Source organism: Rhipicephalus microplus, chromosome 2 (genome assembly GCF_043290135.1).
Source record: "Rhipicephalus microplus isolate Deutch F79 chromosome 2, USDA_Rmic, whole genome shotgun sequence".
In the NCBI taxonomy this organism is placed as follows: Eukaryota; Metazoa; Arthropoda; class Arachnida; order Ixodida; family Ixodidae; genus Rhipicephalus; species Rhipicephalus microplus.
Window position 1 is genome coordinate 20,607,732 of NC_134701.1, and position 23,439 is coordinate 20,631,170.

The 23,439-nt window shown below is 43.1% G+C and overlaps 3 protein-coding genes across 10 annotated transcripts in view; 2 read left to right on the forward strand and 1 right to left on the reverse strand.

Moving 5' to 3' along the window:
* LOC119169183 (pseudouridine-5'-phosphate glycosidase) overlaps window positions 1-23,439 on the reverse strand; it is a 2,087,124-nt gene that overhangs the window by 1,169,842 nt on the left and 893,843 nt on the right. The gene's annotated exons all lie outside the window — the stretch shown is intronic.
* The window catches only part of LOC119169934 (CD151 antigen), a 316,886-nt gene that overhangs the window by 2,246 nt on the left and 291,201 nt on the right, over window positions 1-23,439 (forward strand). The gene's annotated exons all lie outside the window — the stretch shown is intronic.
* On the forward strand, window positions 15,141-16,733 carry LOC119169935 (uncharacterized). The gene is made up of 2 exons (XM_075882582.1): window positions 15,141-15,932; window positions 16,608-16,733. The coding sequence occupies exons 1-2, from the start codon at window positions 15,141-15,143 to the stop codon at window positions 16,731-16,733; spliced, it is 918 nt and encodes a 305-aa protein (XP_075738697.1).

Genomic DNA, 23,439 nt, shown 5'->3' on the forward strand with positions numbered 1-23,439 from the left:
AGTTGGCTGACTGCAACTGACCAAGAGGATGTTTCAAATGGCTCTGGGGTGAACGCGTGTTTGAAGGAAGGGTTGGAGAAGACTAGAACAGATAGGGCCGACACGTTACAAAAGGAGCGTGAAAAGAAGCGTGCCGCCGCTTCTCTGAAGGAGCTAGAGGTAAAAAAACAAAGTTTTCACGGAGGCCGAGAAGCAGGTTTCCCTGTTTCAAATTGAAATCGAGTCTAAGGCAGTGAGTGACACACTATTGTGGTTGTACCAGGACAAATATCTGGCTCCTGAGATAGAATACCACTCGTGCCACTATTCGAATTTCAAGTTATTAAGATTGCAATTATATGATAAAAAGTCCATGTTTTAAAAAAATTGGCAGATCCCACGTACAGTGAGAATCGAGGATATGCGAAGCTCGAACGAGTAAGGTCGATATGTCACTTCAATATCAACACAATGGTGTGAGACGGATGTAATTTATGCCGCACATGATTTCCATGTCTTGATTATCATGTTCAGACGTGTCATTTATTGTCATCTATTCACATCAGGTGATACCAAATTTGATATATGTGGAGCTAGCGAAATGGCTGCAAGCGTGACATGAGGGTAGCATGTAGTCATGTTTTACATGGCAGGCATCTCACGATTATCATGTTTAGACATGTAATTTACTTCCGTCTTCCATTCACGTCACATGATACAAAATTTGCTATATGTGGAGCTAGCGTAACGGCTGCGAGCACGCGATGAGCGTAGCAAGTAGTCATGTTTTACATGATACGTATATCACGATTATCGTGTTTGGACGTGTCATTTACCTTCGTCGTCCATTCAGGTCACGTGCTACCAAATTTGGTATATGTGGAGCTATCGAAAGGACCACAAGTGCGCCATGAGCGTAGCGTGCAGTAACCTTTTACATGACACGCATCTCAAGATTATCATTTTTGGACGTGTCATTAACCGTCATCGTTAATTCACGTCACGTGATACCATATTTGGTATATGTGGAGCTAGCGAAGCGGCCGCAAGCGTGCTATGAGCGTAGCTCGCGGTAATGTTTTATATGGCATGCATATCATGATTATCATGCTTGTGTGTGTCACTTACCTTCGTCGTTTACTCACGGCACGTAATACAAAATTTGGTCTATGCGAAGCTAGTCAAACGGTCCCGAGCACCCTATGAGCGTAGCGTGTAGTCATGTTTTACAAGACACGCATACCATGATTTTCATGTTTAGACGTGTCATTTACCTTCATCGTCCCTTCACGTCACGTGATAGCTCCGCCGCGGTGGTCTAGTGGCTAAGGTACTCGGCTGCTGACCCGCAGGTCGCGGGATCGAATCCCGGCGGCGGCGGCTGCATTTCCGATGGAGGCGGAAAAGCTGTACCCCCGTGTGCTCAGATTTGGGTGCACGTTAAAGAACCCCAGGTGGTCGAAATTTCCGGAGCCCTCCACTACGGCGTCTCTCATAATCAAATGGTCGTTTTGGGACGTTACACCCCACGTATCAATCAACGTCACGTGATACCAAATTTGCATATGTGGAGCTAGAGAAACGGCGGCGAGCGCACTATGAACGTAGCATGTAGTCATTATTCACATGACATGCAAGTCATGATTATCATGTTTGACGTGCCATTTATTGTCGTCGTCTATTCGCGTCGCGTTATACCAAATTTGGTATATGTGGAGCTGGCGAAACAGCCGCGAACACGATATCAGCGTAGCATGTAGTATTCTATTACATGACACACATGTCATGGTCATAATGTTTGGAAGCGCCATTTACCTTCGTCCTCCATTCACCTCATGTGATACCAGATTTGGTATATGTGTAGCTAGCGACACGGCTGCGAACGAGCTATGAGCATCGCATGTAGTGATGTTTTACATGACACGCATATCATGATTATCATGTTTGGACGTGTCATTTACCTTCTTCGTCCATTCACTTCACGTAATACCACATTCGGTATATGTAGAGATAACGAAACGGCCGCGAGCGCATCATGAGCGGGGCAGGTAGTCATGTTTCACATAACACGCATGTCATGTTTATCATGTTTGCACCAGTCATGTGCCTTTTTCATTCATCCACCTCCCGTGATACCAAATTTAGTATTTGTGAAACTAGTGAAACGACCACGAGCGCACTATTAGCATAGCATGTAGTCATATTTTACATAACACGCCTGTCATGATTATCATGTTTGCACCAGTCATATATACCTTCGTCATCTATTCACATTGCCTTATATAAAATTTCTTATATGTTAAGCTAGCGAAATGACCGCGAGTGCATCATGAGCATGGCGTGTAGTCACGATATTTGCACAGCGCAAGACTGCAAGTAGTTACGACGTAACTACTCATAGTCTTGCGCTGTAAAAATATGTTGATTCCAAATCACCAACTAATTCAAGCATCTGTCTTATCAAGTGTAGTCATGACTTACATGACATGCAAGTCATGATTTCCCGGTTAGGGTCTGTCACTTGCGTTCGCCATGCAGTCATGCCATACAATACCAGTTTTACAATATATAATGTGAACGAAACCACCGCAAGAACAGCAAGACCATGAAATGTAAATCATGACATACATATCGTGACTTTCATGTTAGAACTAGTCATTTATGCTCGTCATACAGTCATGTTATGCCATAGCGATTTCGGTATCGATACGTTATCGAAACGGCCAGGAGAGCTAGAAGTTTTAGGCGGCTAGATAGACAGATACGCTCAAAGGGGCCGAAGTTCGCTAAGAAATGGTTCACATTTAAAAGGTTGCTCATGTTGCACATTTTTATTCTTATTTAAATATTGCTCGCTCTCTCATTTCAATGGATGTTGTTCTTATTTTCAAAAACCTTTATTTGCTGCACATTTAATTTTTACTAACTTTTCTTTTTATGTGAAATATATATTTGTTTACCATTTCAAGAGGTCTAAGTGATTTTTTTTAAGTCTTGGAGGGTGTTTGCCGTACACGCAAGGCGGCGGTTTTCTGTCCTGCAAGGTCTGCCGCGCGGGAACGTTTTCGACCCCACGTTTGAAGTTTGGCACCTTAATCATGCATGCTCATCAGGAGGCGCTAAAACCTCCTAGGACTTACAAGAGGCGTTCGGAGTTGTGCCATCTTCTTGCGGAAATAAGCAGAACTGATTTTTAGCTTAAGCACATTGCGTGGCCGGCGGTAAAGCCGATGGGCGACGCTCTGTCGTGGTTTCCGTTTCCCTGCTTGATTGCAACAGTTAGATACGCGACACTTGGTTTTTGTTTCTTTGGGCACTCTTCTACAGAGGCAGCGGAAGTCGATTTTCATCTTTATTGGGGCAGCTTTTAGCTCGTTTATTATCGGTGCTCATGAGGTATTCTCCCTCTTCTTGATTATCGAGGTTACTCTGCCCAAGGCAGCCGCACGCAAATGTGCCCCGTGTGCCAACGCAACTCATATCCCCAAGACATATTTTATTTGTGCAGACTGTGATAAGGCACTTTGCATTGACCCGTGTTTCAAGGAATTCCACATTATGAAATACTATAGAAAGTATTCACTTCAAGTCATCCGCAAGGGGCGCTGGCGCGGCAGCCGCCGTAGTGTGGCCCCGCACGGTGGTCATGGTATGACAACCGAGGGGCTTGGCTGCGCGGCGGCGGCCCTGGCGCTAGTTGTTCTGATACCTTTTCTCATCTCTTCGTATGAAATCAGAACAATTTACGATGGATTGCTGAACGACCACAGCAATGTTGGCCGGAGATAGGTAAAGATGTAAACTTTCGCTGGTGCTGCCAGGCTGAACTCCTTGAGCACCGCTTATAGTACAGTTTGCAGTTATATATGATAATGATGACAAAATACCATTTCTGATTTTTCTATATAGATTTTTCTCGACTTTACACATTTCGTACATTCAAAATCCGCAGTAATTTGACCTATTGGAAAGTTTAGAAAAATTGACGCACAAAGCATTACAAGTGCTTACTAGACAGTGACAACATCGAGTGGCACGGTGCCATCTTGTATCGACGTGTCAGAAAGTTACGTACCATTCAGAGTATTTCGCAAGTATACTCGCAGGGAAAACCAGGAAATCTCAAGGAATTATGAAATGCTGACTTGGTCGACACCCTGCTTTCAAAAGAGTGGCAGATTCAAGGGATGTCTTGTGGAACGCAGCCTTCTGAAGTGATCATGTATGATCGGTGTTTCCGAAAATGTTCACGAAGTGCGTAACAGGTGCGGGTGTTATTTATTTATTTATTTGCAATACTGTCGACTCCAATGTTGGAGTCATTACAGAGGGCACATTGCAGGTAGTATACATTCATGAAGAACAAACAATAACTGTAATAGTAGAATAGTAGGGTGTAATAGTAGAACAACTGCCATCTTCGGGAAAATGACTGCAGATGCCGAAAACACAATCGTGTAGGCTCTTAAACGCCATGCTGTCGCACTCGCAGTCTATAAAAGCAATGACAGCGCGTCGAAAATGTCTCAGTAATTTCTGATATGCAAAATAAAATTGACCCCCTCGCTTCCCCGCCGCCCTTTTCCGGCGGCGGTCTGCTCCCGAATTTTCATACTGCTAGGTTGGCAGGAATGCAAAGTATAGCTTGTGGAAAATATTGGCGAGCTTGTATTATTAGCACATAGCAGCCGCAGGCTACCTTTTTGTATACTCTGTACTTGGTCATGCCAGTGTAAGTTCTCATCAGAAATTTCATTTCATTTCATTTCATTTTATTGAGGTCGTCATGACTACATTTCAAGAAATGCACAACACTGATTAGACCAATAGCCATAGGCTAGTAGGGGGTATAACGGGAGAAAGTATACAAGCAGAATACAATTTGCATATAAAAAAATCAGAACATCAAAAAACGTTGATTTTTCAAAAAACGAACGAAAATACAAGAAGATATCATTGGAATTTAAGGGGATGTAAATGCTCAGAACTTAATATAGAACACATTGTTGCACTTTGTTCATAAATAATGAAAGAATCAAGTACAGATAAAACATCAAGCTATGTGTAAGGCTTATAGTACATGGTCATTACTATTGATCTACATGTAGCAAATATTTTTTAGTGTGCTCGAGAAAGCCCTAGAATCTTTCATCTGAATTGGTATGTTATTTCACACTTTAGCTCCTACGAACTGTAGTAAGCGTTCACCATACACGTTTTTAGTAGGTGGAAGATTAAAATTCCGCAATGTCATGCATCTAGTGACGCGGGACGAGGAAGAAAAGATAGATACTTCGAATGGTACACTGTGTGCAATAACATTATTGATGGTGACTGCGGTTTTATGCCATAAGTAATCAAAAGGTAGAATATCCAACTTGTGAAACAAAGACGCACTGGATTCATTATATGCCGCATAATCTATAATTCTAAGTGCACGCTTTTGTAATATTCGGATAGGATCAAGGTAAGTTTTAAAGGCCCATCCCCATGAGTCTAAGCAGTATGACAGATGACTATGAACAAACGAAAATAAAGGGCTCTGAGAATATTTCTGTTAACATAATTTCTAGCAGCCAGTAGCATACTGCACCTTGAATGTAGAGCTAATGATAAACTAGAAAATATTTTTAAGTGGTTTACTGTGAACAAATTAACACTCAATGCAAAGAAAACCAAATACACCATTTTTCACTCCCGTTACCGAAATGTAAACTGTGAGTCATTTCAACCTACAATGAACAACTGCCAACTTGAGCATGTAAAAGAATTTAAATATCTCGGTGTAGTGTTCGACAGCCAATTACACTAGAAAAAACAAAGTAACTCTGTTTGTACTAAGCTAGCATGTGGCTGCAGTATGCTACTGGCAGGTAGAAATTATTTTAGCAGAAATGACACCTAGATATTTAAGAGAAAGCCTTTACTTGTTGAATATCAACATTGTTCATTGTTAGGTAAAAAGATTTAGTGTCAGTGTGTTTCTGGGAAGACACTATGTATTTTGTTTTAATTGAGCTAACAGTGAGATGATTCCTGGCAAACCAAAATGTTTGACAAATTGCTCTTCACATCATGCAGAGCTCCTAAGGAATGTCCAGTGTCGTTCACATACTTTAATGCCTTTGACCTCTGTAGGGATTGCGGGACATGATTAGAACAATATAGGGCCTATATTGCGGCGATGGCGTAGTGATTAGAGCATCCGCCTCGCATGCAAAAGGTCCGTGGTTCAAATCCCGGTGCCGCGCAGTTCCCAACCAGATAAAAAAAATCCGCGTGGTGATAGAACTGCAGTAAGAGGCCTGGGGTGCGGCCTGACCGGTAACCACCACCGGGAACGCACTCCCTCACCAGAGAAGGATTGGCCACCCTGGTGCAGTATCTGGCCACTACCTCCCACATGCATACGTCAAATAACTCACGGCCCTCAGTCCCCAGCAGCTGCGAAGCAACTGACCATGGTGGTGGTCAGATCTGCAACGCAGCAGAGGGTGCTAAGAATCTCTGGATCCGGACAGGTCGCCATTGGAACCTGAACTTGGCAACGTTTAACGCTAGAACATTATCTAGTGAGGGAAGTCTAGCTGTACTATTCGAGGAGCTAGGGGGTGTTAAATAGGATATAATAGGGCTTAGTGAGGTTAGGAGGACAGATGAGGCCTATACGGTGCTGCAGAATGGGCACGTCCTTTGCTATCGGGGCTTGACAGACACAAGAGAACTGGGAGTGGGGCTCCTAATTCACAGAAACATAGCTGGCAACATAGAGGAATACTATAGCATTAACGCAAAGGTGGTAGGTATCGTAATTAAACTGAATGAACGATACAAGATGAAGGTGGTACAGGCTTACGTGCCTACACCCAGCCACAGTATACTATAACACAGTATACTATAGTGATGGGCGATATTAATGCCAAGGTAGAGAAGAAGCAGGCTGGAGACCAGGCAGTATAGAGATTATGGCATCGGTAGTAGAAACGCCAGAGGAGAGCTACTAGTAGAATTCGCAGAACGCAATAATTTACGGATTTTGAATATCTTGGTTTGGTTTGGTTTGGTTTGCTTTATTTCTCTAGACATAGCTAATGTCTCTATAACAGTTTTGTAGGCAATACTTTGTACATTTTAAAATATGGTCGAGCACTTTCGTAAAGGGGAGTGTTAGATATAGCACGTATAGCACGCTTTTGTAATATCAACAGAGAATTAAGGTTTGTGGTGGTCGTTGTTAGCCATACCAAGGAGCAGTATGTTAGTTGTGAATGTACTAGTGCGTAGTAAATTTGCAGCTTGACATTTGTTGGCACGTAGTATCTCAGTCTATATAAAATGCTGATTCTCCTGGAAAGATCTTTTTTATCGCGTCAATGTGAGGAGACCAAGAAAGTTGTTTTTGGAATAGAATTCCTAGAAATTTTATTATTGTTGTGCGCTGAATCTCGGGGCTCTGGAAGTAAGTTGGAGTGCATGGTATATGAGCTACTCCTTTAGGCTTGAAAAACATATACTTTGTTTTAGCGATATTCAATTGAAGTTTATTTGCGTTTAACCATATATTTAGTTTTTCCATCCAAACGTTAGCTTCTTTATATAGTTCACATACGTTTGAACCTGCGAAAAATACATTTGTGTCATCAGCGTACAATATTATTTTCTTGTGTCCCTCTATATTTACGATATCATTAATGAACAGCAGGAATAGGATAGGTCCAAGAATCGATACCTGGGGGGCATCATACTTAATGTGTTCAACTTGAGAGTGTGTATTATTTACAACAGTACATTGCTTTCTAGACGAGAGATAACTTTGTATTAATTGAGCTGTGGTACCCCGAATGCCATAATACGGTAGTTTTCGTAAAAGTAGATCGTATTGTATACTGTCGAATGCCTTTCTAAAATCCAGAAACATTCCTAGTGTAAAGATTTTGTTTTCAATGTTGTCTAGAATGTATTCTTTGATGCTGAGTAGAGCCGACTCAGCAGACTTGTTTTTGCAAAATCCATACTGGTCTTTTGCTATTATATTGTTTACGTTTAGAAAGCCCGTAATCCTTTTATATATAACTCGTTCAGCCATTTTCGAAAACACAGAGAGTAGAGATATAGGTCTGTAATTGTTAAGCTCATCAAATGACTCACCTTTATGGATGGCAGCTAATTTCGCAAGTTTCATTTGTTAGGGAAAAACACCTGAAAATAGCATCAAGTTATAAATGTGCGTTAGTGGTGTAGCGATAATGTGACTTATAGGCCTTTAAAGGCTTTGGCCTAATGTCATCTGGGCCGCAAGCACAGTTATTCTTTAATGACGTGATTAGCTTTACCACTTCTTGTTGATCGGTAGGAAACAGGAATGCACTAGACGGGTAATTTGACGCTATATACTTCTCGCAACACGTTTCCGTGCTGTCTATTATAAACTCACCAACTGTTAAAAAGTATTTGTTAAAAGTGTCAGCGATTTCTAATTTACTCATGCCCAGTTTTTCAAATTTTATTCCTCTGGATATCTCCTTTTTGCTCTTGAGCTGATTTATTGTGTCCCACAGCAGGCGCGCGTCTCCTGAATGAGTGGTGAATTTACTAATGTAGTATTCCGTCTTGGCTATCTTCAAATCTTTGTTCAGTGTATTACGAAATTTTTTGAAATTAAGTCATTCGTTTTCGTCTCTGGAAGATAGGAAAACTTGAGGAAAGGTTGTTTTCTTACTTTAATTCTATTGTATAGTTCCACTGTCACCCATGGTTTTCTGCATTTTCTGTGTTTTTTGCAGGGCTTAAGAGGGAAGCACGCGTCATAAAAAGATGTCAAGTGTTTTTCTACCAAAAACGCGAAAACCGCAAGAGAATATGGAGGAGCCCTAATGGCGAAAATAAGAACGAAATAGTCTTTATAATGAGTGCACACCCAGGAATCGTGCAGGATGTGGAAGTGGTTGGCAAAGTACGATGCAGAAACCATAGAATGGTGTGGTCTCAAATTCGCATAGACTTGAAGAAGGAATGACAGAAACTGATACGCAAGAAGGCAATCAATGAGCTATCACTGAGAGGGAAAGTACAGGAATTCAGAGTGTCGCAGCAGAACAGGTACTCGGCTCTTAGTGAGGAAACCAACCTTAGCGTAGATACAATGAATGATAATCTAACGAGTATCGTTACGGAGTGTGCAGTGGAAGTTGGAGGCAGGGTAGTTATACAGGACACTGGCAAGCTTTCCCAGGAAACGAAGAACCTAATTAAGAAGCGCCAAAGCATGAAAGTGTCAAGTACAACAGACAAAATAGAACTGGCAGAGCTTTCGAAGTTGATTATTAGGCGTAAAGTATGCGATGTAAGAAGGTATAACATGGAGAGAATTGAACACGCTCTGAAAAACGGAGGAAGCGTCAAAGCAGTGAAGAGGAAACTTGGGATAGGCAAACGTCGGATGTATGCACTAAGGGACAAAGTAGGCAAAATAACTACCAATATGGATAGGATATTTAAAATAGCGGAGGAGTTTTACAAAGATCTGTACAGTAGCCGAGACAACCACGAAGTTAATACTATAAGAACTAGCAGTAACCCAGATGACACCCCACCAGTAATGATAGAAGAAGTCAGAAAAGCTTTGGAGAGCATGCAAAGAGGCAAAGCTGCTGGTGAGGATCAGGTAACATCAGATCTGCTGAAAGATGGAGGACAGATTGTGTTAAGAAAACTAGCCACCCTCTTTACGAGGTGTCTCCTGACGGGTAGAGTACCAGAGTCTTGGAAGAACGCTAACATCATCTTAATACATAAGAAAGGAGATGACAAGGACTTGAGGAATTACCGGCGTATCAGCTTGCTCTCTGTAGTACACAAGCTATTTACAAAGGTAATTGCTAACAGAGTGAAGAAAAGATTAGAATTCAATCAGCCAAAGGAACAAGCTGGATTTCGAACAGGCTACTCAACAATTGACCACAATCATACTATCAATCAGGTAATAGAGAAATGCTCAGAATATAACCAACCACTATACATAGCATTCATAGATTACGAGAAGGCGTTTGATTCAGTAGAAATATCAGCCGTCATGCAGACACTGCGGAATCAGGGCGTAGATGAAGTATATGTAAACATTCTGGAAGAAATCTACAGGGGATCAACTGCTACCATAGTGCTTCATAAAGAAAGCAACAGAATACCAATCAAGAAGGGTGTAAGGCAGGGGGACACAATCTCCCCAATGCTATTTACCGCGTGCTTACAGGAGGTTTTCAGAAGCCTAGAATGGGAACAGTTAGGGATAAGAGTTAATGGAGAGTACCTTAGTAACCTGTGCTTCGCCGATGACATTGCATTGCTGAGTAACTCAGGGGACGAATTGCAACTCATGATTACGGAGTTAGACAAGGAGAGCAGAAAGGTGGGTCTTAAAATTAATCTGCAGAAAACGAAAGCAATGTACAACAACCTCGGAAAAGAGAAGCGCTTCGATATAGGTAATAGTGCACTTCAAGTTGTAAAAGACTATGTCTACTTAGGGCAGGTAATAACCGCAGATCCGAACCACGAGATTGAAGGAACTAGAAGAATAAGAATGGGGTGGAGCACATTCGGCAAGCACTCTCAAATTATGACAGGTAGACTGCCACTATCCCTCAAGAGGAAGGTATATAACAGCTGTATCTTGCCGGTACTTAGCTACGGAGCAGAAACCTGGAGACTTACTAAGAGGGTTCAGCTTAAATTGAAGACGACGCAGCGAGCAATGGAAAGAAAAATGGTAGGTGTAACCTTAAGAGACAAGAAGAGAGCAGAGTGGATTAGGGGACAAACGGGGATTAAGGATATCATAGTTGAAATAAAGAAGAGGAAATGGACGTGGGCCGAGCATGTAGCGCGTAGATAGGATAACCGCTGGTGAATAAGGGTAACTAGCTGGATTCCCAGAGAAGGGAAGCGGGTTAGGGGGAGACAGAAGGTTAGGTGGGCAGATGAGATTAAGAAGTTTGCGGGTATAAATTGGCAGCAGCGAGCACAGGACCGGGTTAACTGGCGGAACATGGGAGAGGCCTTTGTCTTGCAGTGGACGTAGTCAGGCTGATGATATATATATATATATATATATATATATATATATATATATATATATATATATATATATATATATATATATATATATATATATATATATATATATATATATATACACTTGGCATGACCGCGACACCTACGGCAGAAAGCAGCCGAGATTGTCCATATAATTCGATCGCAATAAAATATTGACCTAATAGGGTACTTTAGCCAACGCTGACATTTCACAGCACACGGGTCTCTACCATTTCGCCTCTACCGAAGTGCACCCACTGTGGCCGAGCAGCCGAGCATTGTAGCCACTGATGTGTCATGGCTGATTAAAATACACCATTCGCAACGTATTTTCAGAATTACTTCATGGTTCCATGTTCGACTGCTAATCTTTTTATAACCACTGTTAATCAGTTGATGTTTTTTTTCCTCGGGGAAATTTTGATTTGAGTATATGAAATGTGGGACCAGGTGAATAATCTCCGAGTTTACTGAAGGTAAAGTAACGCTCGAAGCGTAGGCAGCTGGGCTAATCGTGTGTAAATTTATAGCGTTAAATGAGCTCCTTTCACAGAAATTTTGGTGCCGGCATCCGCGTCGTTGGGTGTGAGCGAAACAGCAAAACATCGGTGTTGTTCGTGAAGGAAATCCAAAAGATTTATAGAAGCGCAGCCAGACGAGGATACAAAAAATAACAATTAAGACACACGTTAGCTAACATTCAACACTTTTTGAGACCCTTACAGCGTAATATAATAGGACACATCTGCGATCGTGCATGACGCATGCGCAGAAGGCAAACTAAGACAATCAATGACAAGGCAGAGGGAATAGTTATTTCAAAGTGTTAGGTATCGGCTTCTTCAGTACGCATCGATATTCCTGACACAGCCTTATCTTTTAAACACCAGGATGCCGTCACACTTTTCCCAATGCGAAGAGTCCTTCGCAGTTGTTTCTCCTCCAACCTCGTCCTACACGTGAAAACTTTGGGGGACCCATCAACTTTGCCTTTAAGAGTAGAACGCGATAGCGAAATCTGGACCCTAGTGTGCTCTTCAACCGCTAAGGCCATGTTTATTAATAAGTTTTGTTGCATACATAGACACGCACGCGCACACACGCACACAGTGAATCCACTGTGTGCGTGTGTGAGCGTGCGTGTACCAGCGCGCGCGAGCAGATGTACATACAGGTTTTTGATCTAAGGCAAGATCGCATAGCCTCCAAGATCAACGCCACGCGCTTGCCATCTCGGAGGCCATAAGAAGTCTCACAGTGCCGCATAAATTATCTAGCATTATCTAACATTGTCTAGCGTTTGCTGTTTGCTTGATCAACGCCTCTGAAAAAGCATGATATATGTTTTCCAATAGATGGACTTAATTGTCGATTTCAGAGCTATTTGAAAGTTCCTGTGTGTTGTTAGCGGTGATGGCTGCACTATCTCGGCCTTTTTCGCCGTAGTTGGAGTCCTCCCAAATGCGTCTAGAAATCGCCGAAGGGCTCGTTTTCGTCGCGACACCTGTCGAACAAAATGCGTCAAAGGGGCCTTGAAACACGTCTTCAAGTAACCACGGAATGAATTCACTAGTAGAGCTTATTGCCTCACGAATTCAACGCCGCAAATTTTTTAAGAATTCGTCCAGTGCGAGTGCAGAGACAAAGGTTTGCCGCATGCTGCAATTGCATTCTCTTTTCTCTCGTCCCGACTAAAGTGCTGGAAGCTAAGCAGGGAGGGGTGGCGGGGCCAAAAAAAAACTACGTAACCCACGCTTTGTGACCTTGAGCACTTTTTTTTTTTGAATGCGCTGATTTTTCAGTGTGATTGCGCGTGCATAGACAGATGGGTGGCGTGATTTGGCTGTACCTTATAGATCGGACGGTGGCTAACGCCACCAAGCCGTAATACTTAGTGAACCAAAAACTAGATTTGGTTTTTTCTTCCTTTCAATAGAGAGGTTGAGGACTCGTACTTTGCAGTGAAGGGTTCAATTTTCAGTCGTGCCTTGACTTTAGCCACCAATCAGATAACCTCCATCTAGTAAATTCTACCCGCTTATAGCGTGACCTCCTGTATTCTAAGCCCACTACCTTCATTGTCATTAAAAATCATGACTGCTGATTTTTTCTTACTGAATCTGAAGTCTAACCTATCTCCCTCATTACCGCAGATGTCCACCAATCTCTGCAAATATTCCTTGTTGTCGGCCATTAGCACTATATCATCTGCATACATTAGTGCTGGTAGTGCCTGTTCAATGAGTTTTCCTTGTTTGACTAAAGAGAGGTTGAAGCCCTGTGCACTTCCCTCTAATTTGGCCTCTAATCCTTGTAGGTGACAGGGGACACCCCTGTCTAAGCCCCCATTTTACCTCTGCAGGCTTGGATACCTGTTTTTCCCACTTTATGATTACCTTAAGTTGTTACTTTTATAGATATCCTTTGAAAGATTAGTGACTCCCTCTTCTACACCTAGTGTGTCCCGTATTTCCCACAAGTCCTCTTGAACCACGCTATCGTACGCTGTTTTGATATGCAAAAATGCTAGCCACAGGGGCCTCTGTTCCTTTTGTGCTATTTCGATGCACTGCGAAAGTGAACAGATTCTCCCCAACCTCCTGTGTTTCCAAAACTCCTTCTGCAGTTCTCACAGCACCCCCTCATCCTCTATCCATGGCTGCAGTCTTTCCTTTATAATCTCCATCGCCAGCCTGTAGACCACGGATGTCGCTGTTATAGGACGGTAGTCGTTTATGTCAGCTTTGTCCCCATTTCCTTTATAGATCATGCTCATCCTGCTAAGTTTACATCCATCGGGGACTTCACCATCGATTATTATTTTACTCACTTCCTCCCTCAAAGCTTGCTTACACTTTGGACCTACTGTCTTCATCAGCATAATAGGAATGCCATCTGGGCCTGTTGATGTACTACTAGGAACCCTCTTCTCAGCCCTTTCCCACTCTCGTTGTGAAAATGGAGCCATTGTGCCACTTGATTCATCCTTGTATATCGTGGTGCATAAAGAACTTTTTTGTTGAAATTTTTCTTTCACCCTTGTTCTTGTATATTCAACAGATTCGTCCTCTTCTAGCCTAGCACCTTGATCTGTAGTAATAGACCTCTGCTCTAGGCTCGTCTCATTTCTAGGGAGTTTAGATGGTTTCAAAATTTCGCAGCTGCCTTTCTATCTTTTTTATGTACTTCTGCCAGCCACTGAGCTCTCTTCTAATCTTTTCATTGATCAGAAGGGATGAATTCCTTCTACAGCTTAGAAAAATGTCCGATTTTCTTTCAACATCATCTGTCGGTTCACCCCGCTGCTTAGCACGTCTGTGTTCTCTAGAGGCTTCTTGATGTTTCGCTATGCTCTCTTAACTTTCTCATCCCACCAAATCATGGGTTTGCGTCTCCTTTCCCGGAGTGACGTTTCACGTGCCTTAGCAAGCTCTAGCTCAGTCTAATTAAACTTGTGTATGTCCACACTGGTTTATTATCCTCAAAGATTACTTTTTCAATTAGTTTTAAGCTATTTCGATTTGCCTTTCTGAATAAAAATTTTCTTTTAGTTGCTCATCTTGTCTCCTTCCCACTTTCACTGCTCTTCCAAAACTTAGCTTGATACGTTTGTGATCACTACCGAGACTTCTGGAGCCACTTTAACCTACGTGCATTCATTCCCCTGAGCTTATCATACATCCTATGCGACATCAGTGCATAATCTATTGTCGATTGCAGCCTTCCTACCTCCCATGTTATTTGCCCTTCACACTTCTCGTTACTGTTGCAAATGTTCAAATCAAGCCTTTCACACATAAGTGTTGTGACGTCAGTCGCGGGGTTTGTATGCATGCTCTCAAGCTACTGCCAGTTGCGCATGCGCCGAGAGATAGCGTGTGTACATATACTGTCCACAGTATCTGGAGGGGTTATTCTGTTTTGTACTGCTTGTGTTGAGGCTGGCAGTGTGCGCCTCAGTAATAAAGATGTGATACCATGTGCCCGGTGTCGGGATATAACAACTGGCGACGAGGATGGGATACGCCGCAGGCTTCTAGGAATCCCACTCTAACCAGCTTGAACTGAGTATGGCGACCACTGTCGGTAAGTTACCAGAGTTCCAACAAGAGGACGGTAACTTCGAGGTATACTTGGAGCGGTTCGAAGTATTTGCCGCGGCCAATGACATCGCGGAAGACAAGAAGCTTCCAATCTTTCTCACGGCTATAGGTGAGAAGGCCTACGTCACGCTTCGGAGCTTCCTGCTGCCTAAAACACCAGCTGACACGTCATTCACGGAAGTTGTTGACGTTCTGAAGAAGCATTACGCTCCCAAGCGCTCCGTGGTCACCGAAAGGTATCGTTTTCCCCAGCGAAAGCAAGAGCCGCATGAGACTGTCGCAGACTTTATAGTCGAATTGAAGAAACTCGCGGCAACATGCGAATTCGGTGCCTTTTTGACCGAAGCATTGCGTGACCAGCTCGTCGCTGGAATACGTACCGAGGGAGTACGGTGCAGGCTATTGGCAATGCCAGACGAGGAAGTAACGTGGGAACGCGCATGCAGCGTAGCCATGGCCATGGAAGCGGCAACACAAGACACGAAAGAAATGCTGCAAACCATTTCTAAAGGAGCAGCTGTAGAAACGGAGGACATCTACTGGCAACGGAAAATCTCACAACCGAGTAAAGCACCTTCGAGGGAAGCGCCGACGCAGTCCAGCTGGGACAACGAAAATGGGGCAGCAAAAGAACAAACGAAAAGAATGTGTCATCGTTGCGGAGGACAGCATTCACCCGTGAGTTGCCGATTTCTGAACAGTACCTGTTATAGGTGTACAAAAAGGGGTCATGTTGCTAAAATGTGCAAATCTACGCTTGTAAATAGAGTAGAGAGCGAAGAATGCGAGAAAGAAAATACTAACGAACTGCTATCTCTGTATAATACGAACCACAAAGAAGGTATGCCCGCCATTGTAATCAAGGTTTGCATAAATGATAAAGTGATACCCATGGAACTTGACACGGGCGCAGCGGTGTCAATAATGTCAGAAACAGAGTGTGCTAAACACTTCCCAAACGCCTCTTGCAGGCAAGCAAATGTCAAACTAGCCACGTACAATGGCACGACGGTCCCTACTGTTGGTATTATGGATGTAAAGGTGCAATACCAAGACCAGTGTTTCGAACTGCCACTTGTCATAGCGAAAGAAACGCAGGGTGCTAGAATGCCCACGTTGTTTGGCCGAGATTGGCTTTCTAAAATCAAAATAAATTGGCAGGAAGTATTTTCAGTAAATGTGGTGGCTAAGGAGGCATTGCTTGCTGAGAAATTTCCCGAAGTGTTTGGCGCGGGTATTGGTACAATTAAGGGATTCGAATGCAGCATTGAATTGAAGGATGACGCGCGCCCTGTCTTTATGAAAGCGCGACCAGTGCCATACGCTTTGCGCGAGCGCGTTGAACAAGAATTGGTCAAGCTAGAAAAAGCTGGAGTCATATATAAGGTCAGACATAGTCCATGGGCAACGCCTCTTGTGATTGTTCCAAAAAAGAACACTCAAGAACTGAGATTATGTGGCGACTATCGCGTCACAGTAAACCCAGCCATCAAGGTCGATCAGTATCCCTTGCCACTTCCTGAAGACATATTCGCAAATCTTCAGGGTGGAACTGCATGATCATTTTGCCTGTCAGGTCGGTATATCCATATATTTATTCTATGTGCGCATTCATATGTCCTAATATAATTATCTCGCACTCTCCTCCTAATTCCTTCATGTACTTTGATCACTCCACCATTGCCTGGTTTTCCTCTCTGGCCTTTGCACCCGTCCACAAGTACTAGAAACCGAAAAGTGTCCTTTGCCCTGCCACTTTCCCTTTTAGCCATAAATTTTCCTTGCACTCCTGCTTGAACCTTTGCCACTCAGTACTTTTATGAATGAATGCCCCAATACAACCCCCCTCTCTGCTGCCTTCTCTTCTATTACAATATACCCACGTGTAGTCCGGGTTGTTAGGAGGTTGTTCCATGTCCCTAAGATGTGTTTCTACAAAACCGTATACCATCGGCCTCTCCTCCCTTAGCTGTTCTTCTATCTCTTCCCACTTCAGCCTGTTCCTACCACCCTGCATGTTAATATACCCTATGCCTGAATTGGCTCGGCGCTCGTGGCTACGTCTATTTCTGCCCCGGACTCTACCTATCTTAGATACTGGTGCCACTTTGGATCGTATCTGTCCACGCCGCCTGTCAAAGAGTCTCTCTGGTTGTTTTCCTCGTTACTAGCTATCCTGCACCTCGAAGGGCCCTCTTGCCTCCCCCCCCCCCCCAAAAAAAAAGCTACTGTGCGTCCTGCAAGTTCCAAACCCACCTCATTTTTTTTTTATTTGAATATACTGCAGGCCCTTCACGGCCCAAGCAGGAGTGGGTACACAGATACATCGAAATACATACATTGCCAGAGAAAAAAAAAAGAAAAAAAGAAAAAAAATGAACAAACAAAAAAAGAAAAAAAAAATCATGGTGCAAATTCAATACACTGTATGCGGTTGATGAAAGAGTCAATCGTACTACAACAAACAATGTCGTTGGGTAGTCTGTTCCAGAGGGAGATAGCTGACGGAAAAAGTGAATGTTTGTGAGCGTTTACACGACTTAAAGGTTGGCGTATTGTTTTAGAATGATTTAGTCGGAATGATTGTTTAAGTGGATCTTGCAGATAATGAGAGCGTGATATGTGGAAATGACCATGATATAATTGGTAAAGGAATTTTAATCGTGACATTATTCTGCGTTGAAAAAGTTGTTTTAAGTTTGCCCTTGCGAGTAAATCTGCGGTACTGGACTGCCTCGCGAATTCTGAATATACGAACCTTACTGCCAATTTTTGTATTCGTTCTATTTTACTAATCAGGTACTTTTGATGTGGACTCCAGATGAGATCGGCGTACTCTAAACATGGTCTAATTAGTGTTTTGTAGGCATTTATTTTAATATGTGGTGGTGCATTGCGCAGTTTTCTTCTTAAGAAAGATAATTTCTTTTCCGCTTTCTGACACATGGCCAAGATGTGTGGTTCCCAGTTAAGATTCGGCGTGAGTGTAATGCCTAGGTATTTTACTTGATTGCATTTTTCGATAATTGAGTTTCCAATCCTATATGTATAGTTAAGGGGGGATTTCTTATTTGTAAAAGAAATGCAATGCGTTTTTGATGTGTTTAATTTCATGCCCCAAGTATTGCACCAGGAATAAATTGCCTGAAGTGAATTGTTAAGTTTAGTTTGGTCGTCTGAATTGCGCACGACTGTGTACACGACACAGTCGTCGGCAAACAGACGCATCTGAATAGGGTTCTCAACGGAAAAGTGGATGTCGTTAATAAACATTAAAAATAGCAGAGGTGCAAGAACCGATCCCTGAGGTACACCAGAATAAACATCAAGTGGTTCTGATAGCTGATTGTCAATTTTAACGTTTTGTTTCCGTTTAGTTAAGAAGTTATTGATCCAGGATATTATTTTGATATCAATACCAAAAGCCGTTAGTTTTTTGACTAAATCCAGATGTGGGACAACGTCGAACGCCTTAGAAAAGTCTAAAAATATAGCATCTAATTGGACGTTATCGTTGATTGCGTTGGCTATGTCATGAGTTAATTCAGTTAATTGGGTGTCATGAGTTAATTCAGCTAACCTCATGACCTAGCCACCCATCGAAGTGAATTCTGTCTCGTTGAAAACCACCCCACCTATGCACCTCTCTGTTTATTTCCACCACCTCAAAGCCTTTCTTTCGACTCATCCGCCATATCTCTCGGTTTGCATTGACAACCGCTCTTTGCAGGTTGACATCACGCACCGGTACCTCCGGTATCGTGCATATCACTACCTGTACTTGAGGAGAAGTGGTGCGCATGTCATCAACGCCTTTTGCCAGTGTGGTTGCTTGTCCTGCTGTATCTTCATTTAAGACGTCGTTTAAACCGCCTGAAATTATCACGAGGTTTCGTCGATCAGCTGTCGTTTTGAGTTTTGCGCTCGCTTGCCTCATGACTGCTTCCAGCTTGCGTCCTGCGAACGTCCCTACTGCGACCCTCTTGTCGCCTCTTACCCTCTCTTCGATCGCTTCTGCGCATCGATATGAATTCGAGTACCCGGCGAGTATCACATGCTGTGACTTTTCAGCTGGAGTGTCCTGCACCTGGGGGTTACTTTCACCGGTGACGCCGGCTGCTTTGTCCCCACTCAGCCCCACCGCGACTTTGCTGAAGCTGGGCCTTGCGACAATTGAACCGGCTGAACCTGTTTTTTCTAAGCTTGCTTGCTCTTTCTTCTCCGCCGTTCTGGTGGCCAGTTCTCTACTGTTTTCTCCGTTGGCCGCTCCTTTGTTCACCTTGGCAAGTGCTTCCTCAGCGGACTTCAGCCTTTCTGCCATTGCCCTCATTTTTTCTTGCTCTGCCGCCAACGCAGTTTCCAGCTCGGTGATTCTCAACAGCAGTTCACTCTGGGCAGCCATCATTTTCTCCGTTTTCTCTTTGACCTCACATTGCCTACACTTTCCGTCAGCCTCCTCTTTATTTGCTTCTGCACTTGGGTCCATTTTCAAATTCACCCTGCATTCTGAACACTTTACAGCTTTTTAACCATGTCTTTATGACACCGATTGTCCTTAAGACTTGTCTCGCTCGATAGCTCCAAAATGCGGTCTCTGCCCTACGAAAAAGAGAAAGTGTAAGCTCTACTACAAAAACTTGCGGGTTCAGTGTACGAGCACTTCACCACGTGGTGGTTAGAGAAAAAAAACACAAAGAAACAAACACACACACACGAACAATCTAGTAAGTACCTGGTGACTGACTCCCGGAAAAACCGTACAATGTAATAAGTGCTACGAAGATTTTAACTGCTGCTTTAATAATTATAATCCGCACGCACGGACCAGTAGCTGCCTCCCAAGGCGATCTCTGTAACAAGCGTTATCTCCACGGGACGATTTTTCGCTCACAACCAACGGTGCCGACGCGGATGGCCGAATTTCTGCGGCACGAGCTCTCTAATGCTATCGCGTTAATAGGTCAGCTGTGCATGAGTGAATCGACTGACTTTACTTATCCTTATGCTGCTTGCCCACTGAAGAGGTGCAGAGGTTTGTCATTCTGCACAGTTTCTGAAATTTGTAAGGAACAGAAAGGGTTCACTTTTTGCACTATCATTCTTAGAGGATATGACACGTCATGAACGTACGACATGACAGAAAACTTGACGACGTCTACTGTCGCGTGCCTTCAGTGCCCAGTAACTGAGAGGGATAACACAAATCGGGTAGCTGGAGGGTTCGCTCGTCAAAACGGACACTCATGAGTTCTGGCCGTGATTTACGCAATGCATTAGAAAAAGACATAACAATGTTCCTCTTGGCCGGTTTTTAATGGGTGGAGTCATGAGAGAGCAATAACTTGTTGACACGAGGCTTATAGGTCCAGTACCTTCACTTGTCACTAAATATAATTCGAATGTCGAGAAAGCTAATACTGCCGTTTCTGTGCGTCCCGTGTGTTATTTCTAGCTTCACTATGTCGGTGCGTACAAGCGTTAGCAAAACGGACTTGACTTGGTAGCCAGTAACAACAGCTGCGAGCTCTTGTACGCTCAAGCTTAGGTGGTTGGGCAAGAATACTTATTTTTTTTTTTGCGACTGACGCTGCCGGCAACACTGCCACCAAAGTTTATGCGAAACGAAATTATTATTGGGATCACATCAATAATTGTTGGGGTTTTACGTCTCGTGAGAACGGTGTTATTATGAGGAACTTTTTAGAGGAGGGCTGCCGAGATTTGGATCTTCTGGTGTCTTTTTTATTGAAATAGAAAATAAACGAATGAGTTTTTGTCACCGTTACTTCAGGACGGCTACCCCTTTCCACTTGATTATTATAAATAAAAAATAGAAACAAAAAACAAATTAGTATATATACATGTATACAGTTCTACATAAGTGCGTGCAAAAGTTCTCCTATGGGCAGAACAGACAAATAGTCGCCACGCTCACTTTTACCTATAGTCTGCTCACTAGTGGTCACAAATCTTCGTTTCTTCGAAGAAGTGTTGCGGCACCTTCATTGTTTTGCCATTTGCCCATGGGCCTAGTATTTTATCTGACGCAAACGACCGCTCGAGATCTAACGTATGGAGTTCCTGTTCGAGCTGCCTTCGGTGTGTGTCGTGTTTCGGATAGTGGAGCAAGAGGTGACAAACATTATCGACGTCGCGGCCGCATGAACATGCTGATAATGTTGCGCGCTGAATACGAAGTAGGAAGTGTTTTGTGTAATCAGTTCCAAGTCTTCAGCGATGTATGAGTGCGTCTATATGCCTTGGAGATGACGGTTTAATTGTCATTCAAGATTAGGACCAGCAGCACATAGGATCAATTCCATTGTTTTCTCTGTGAACCAGGTAGACAAGCTTAATTCACGTTTTGTTGTTATTAGAATTCTATTTGCATCATATTGAGATACAAAAAGGAGGCACGTTTTTGTAGAATGATGGGCTGTTTTCGCCAGTTGATCTACCATTTCATTTCCCTTGATTCCGCAGTGAGCGGCAACCCACTGAAATGCCACTCATGGATTCGACTTCGTAGCTTCTGAAAGATTTTCTAGTATAGCACATACTACACGCACATCAATGTGTCTTGAAATGTCGTTTTCCACACATGCGAGTGCCACGAGAGATTCTATAATTACCACTCATTTTCTTGGTGTCGTTGACAGTTTAATAAAGCTTATGTTGTTCTTTAACCTGCACCTAAATGTATAAGTACATGAACCTCGAACAATTCACCTTGGCAGATTCGATCCCGAGACCTTCGTATCGAGTGTCTGTAAATTATTTCGTTCTGTGAACGTAACCTGTAACTTCCTCCCCTCTTGCATATGGAGCTAATGCCATACTCCCCCCCCCCCTCTCCCCCATACTCAGAGCTGTTTCTTGCATATACTGTCGTATTATAGTCACCGATCAGAATAGTCTACTGTGTCTTTACTTTTTTTAATTCCCGACTCTACGCCTTCATAGAAGCGTTCTACCAAATGATTATCATGGCTCGATGTAGGCGCGTAGGCCTTACAACCTTCATTTTGTACCTTTTGTTAAACTTAACCATGATACTTGCCACCCTCTCACTGATGCTATAGTATTCCTCTACGGTTGCCAGTGATATTCTGTTGTACAAGAAACCCCACCTCTAGATCTCTTTTGTCAACTAATGCGCGGTAGCATAGGACGTGTCCATTCTTCAGCTCTGTATACGCCTCAAGTGTTCTAACTTCGCTAAGCCCTAATACATCCCATTTTACCCCTTCTGGTTCCTCAAACAGGACAGGTAGACTAGCTTCACTTGATAGCGTTCTAGCGTTATACGTAGCTAAGTTCAGATTCCAGTGTTAGCCTGCCCTGACCCAGAGATTTATAGCATTCTACGCTGCATCGCACTTCTGACCGCCGCCTTATAGATAGTTAATTCGCATCCGCTGGGAATGGAGAGCCGAGGGTTAATCGGTGATTTCATAGGAAGTAGTACTGCACCAGGGTGGTCAATCCTGCTGTGGTGAGCGAGTGCATTGCCGGCAGGTGGTCACCAGTGAGGTGGCACCCCAGACCTTTTCTTTTTAAGGGTTCTCTGGTCTTGCGTTCTAATGAATATATGGTCGAAAATTGTTCGGCACGACCAATTGAATTACGAACCTCTTGCCTGCTAGACTGATGCGCTACCTCTTAGCAGCAGGAGTTCCGTCGCGTGCACTTTCTTAGCGCTGTAGAATACTACATAACTGCTTATCAGTCCTCAACTTCGTATTACTAGTATGTCATCTGGCTTTCTCTTAATTGTTTCAAACTACGTCTTTGTAGAACTATAAAAAAGAAAAAAAAGAAAAAAAGGCGAGGGGGAGTTTTGAACTTATGACTTGCGAGCTTTTCATAGCCTAGTGCTTTGAATGATTCCCTTGCTCAGACGTTTAACCTACCGTAACTTTCTTCTGTCGTGCTTAATTTTAACATTATTGGCCTCAAAATTTATTAATACATTGAGAATTTGTTCAAGACAATTTGCAATCGTCTTAGGCGACGCAGCAAAATGCCCGAAAGGTGCCTGACAAGGCTGCATCACCCAGACAGCAGTTGTGACAGTGCGTGATGTTATTCACAATTTAACATAACCGCGATAGCACTTGTGTGGTAAACTATAATAATTTAGCAAAAAGAGAAAATCTGTTCTTGTAGCTTTGAGGTGAAAACAAACAGTAAAAGAAAAAGCAACAAGACAGTTGTACAATTGTGGCAGTATCTGTTCTTTGATGTACATTGCACAGAATATAGC

What these genes read in the sequence shown, in the direction of transcription:
- LOC119169935 (XM_075882582.1), top strand. Translation starts at nt 15,141, where the DNA reads ATGGCGACCACTGTCGGTAAGTTACCAGAGTTCCAACAAGAGGACGGT. An exon ending in AAATGTGCAAATCTACGCTT is followed by an intron (nt 15,933 to 16,607) that starts GTAAATAGAGTA and finishes GTTCCAAAAAAG; the next exon opens with AACACTCAAGAACTGAGATT.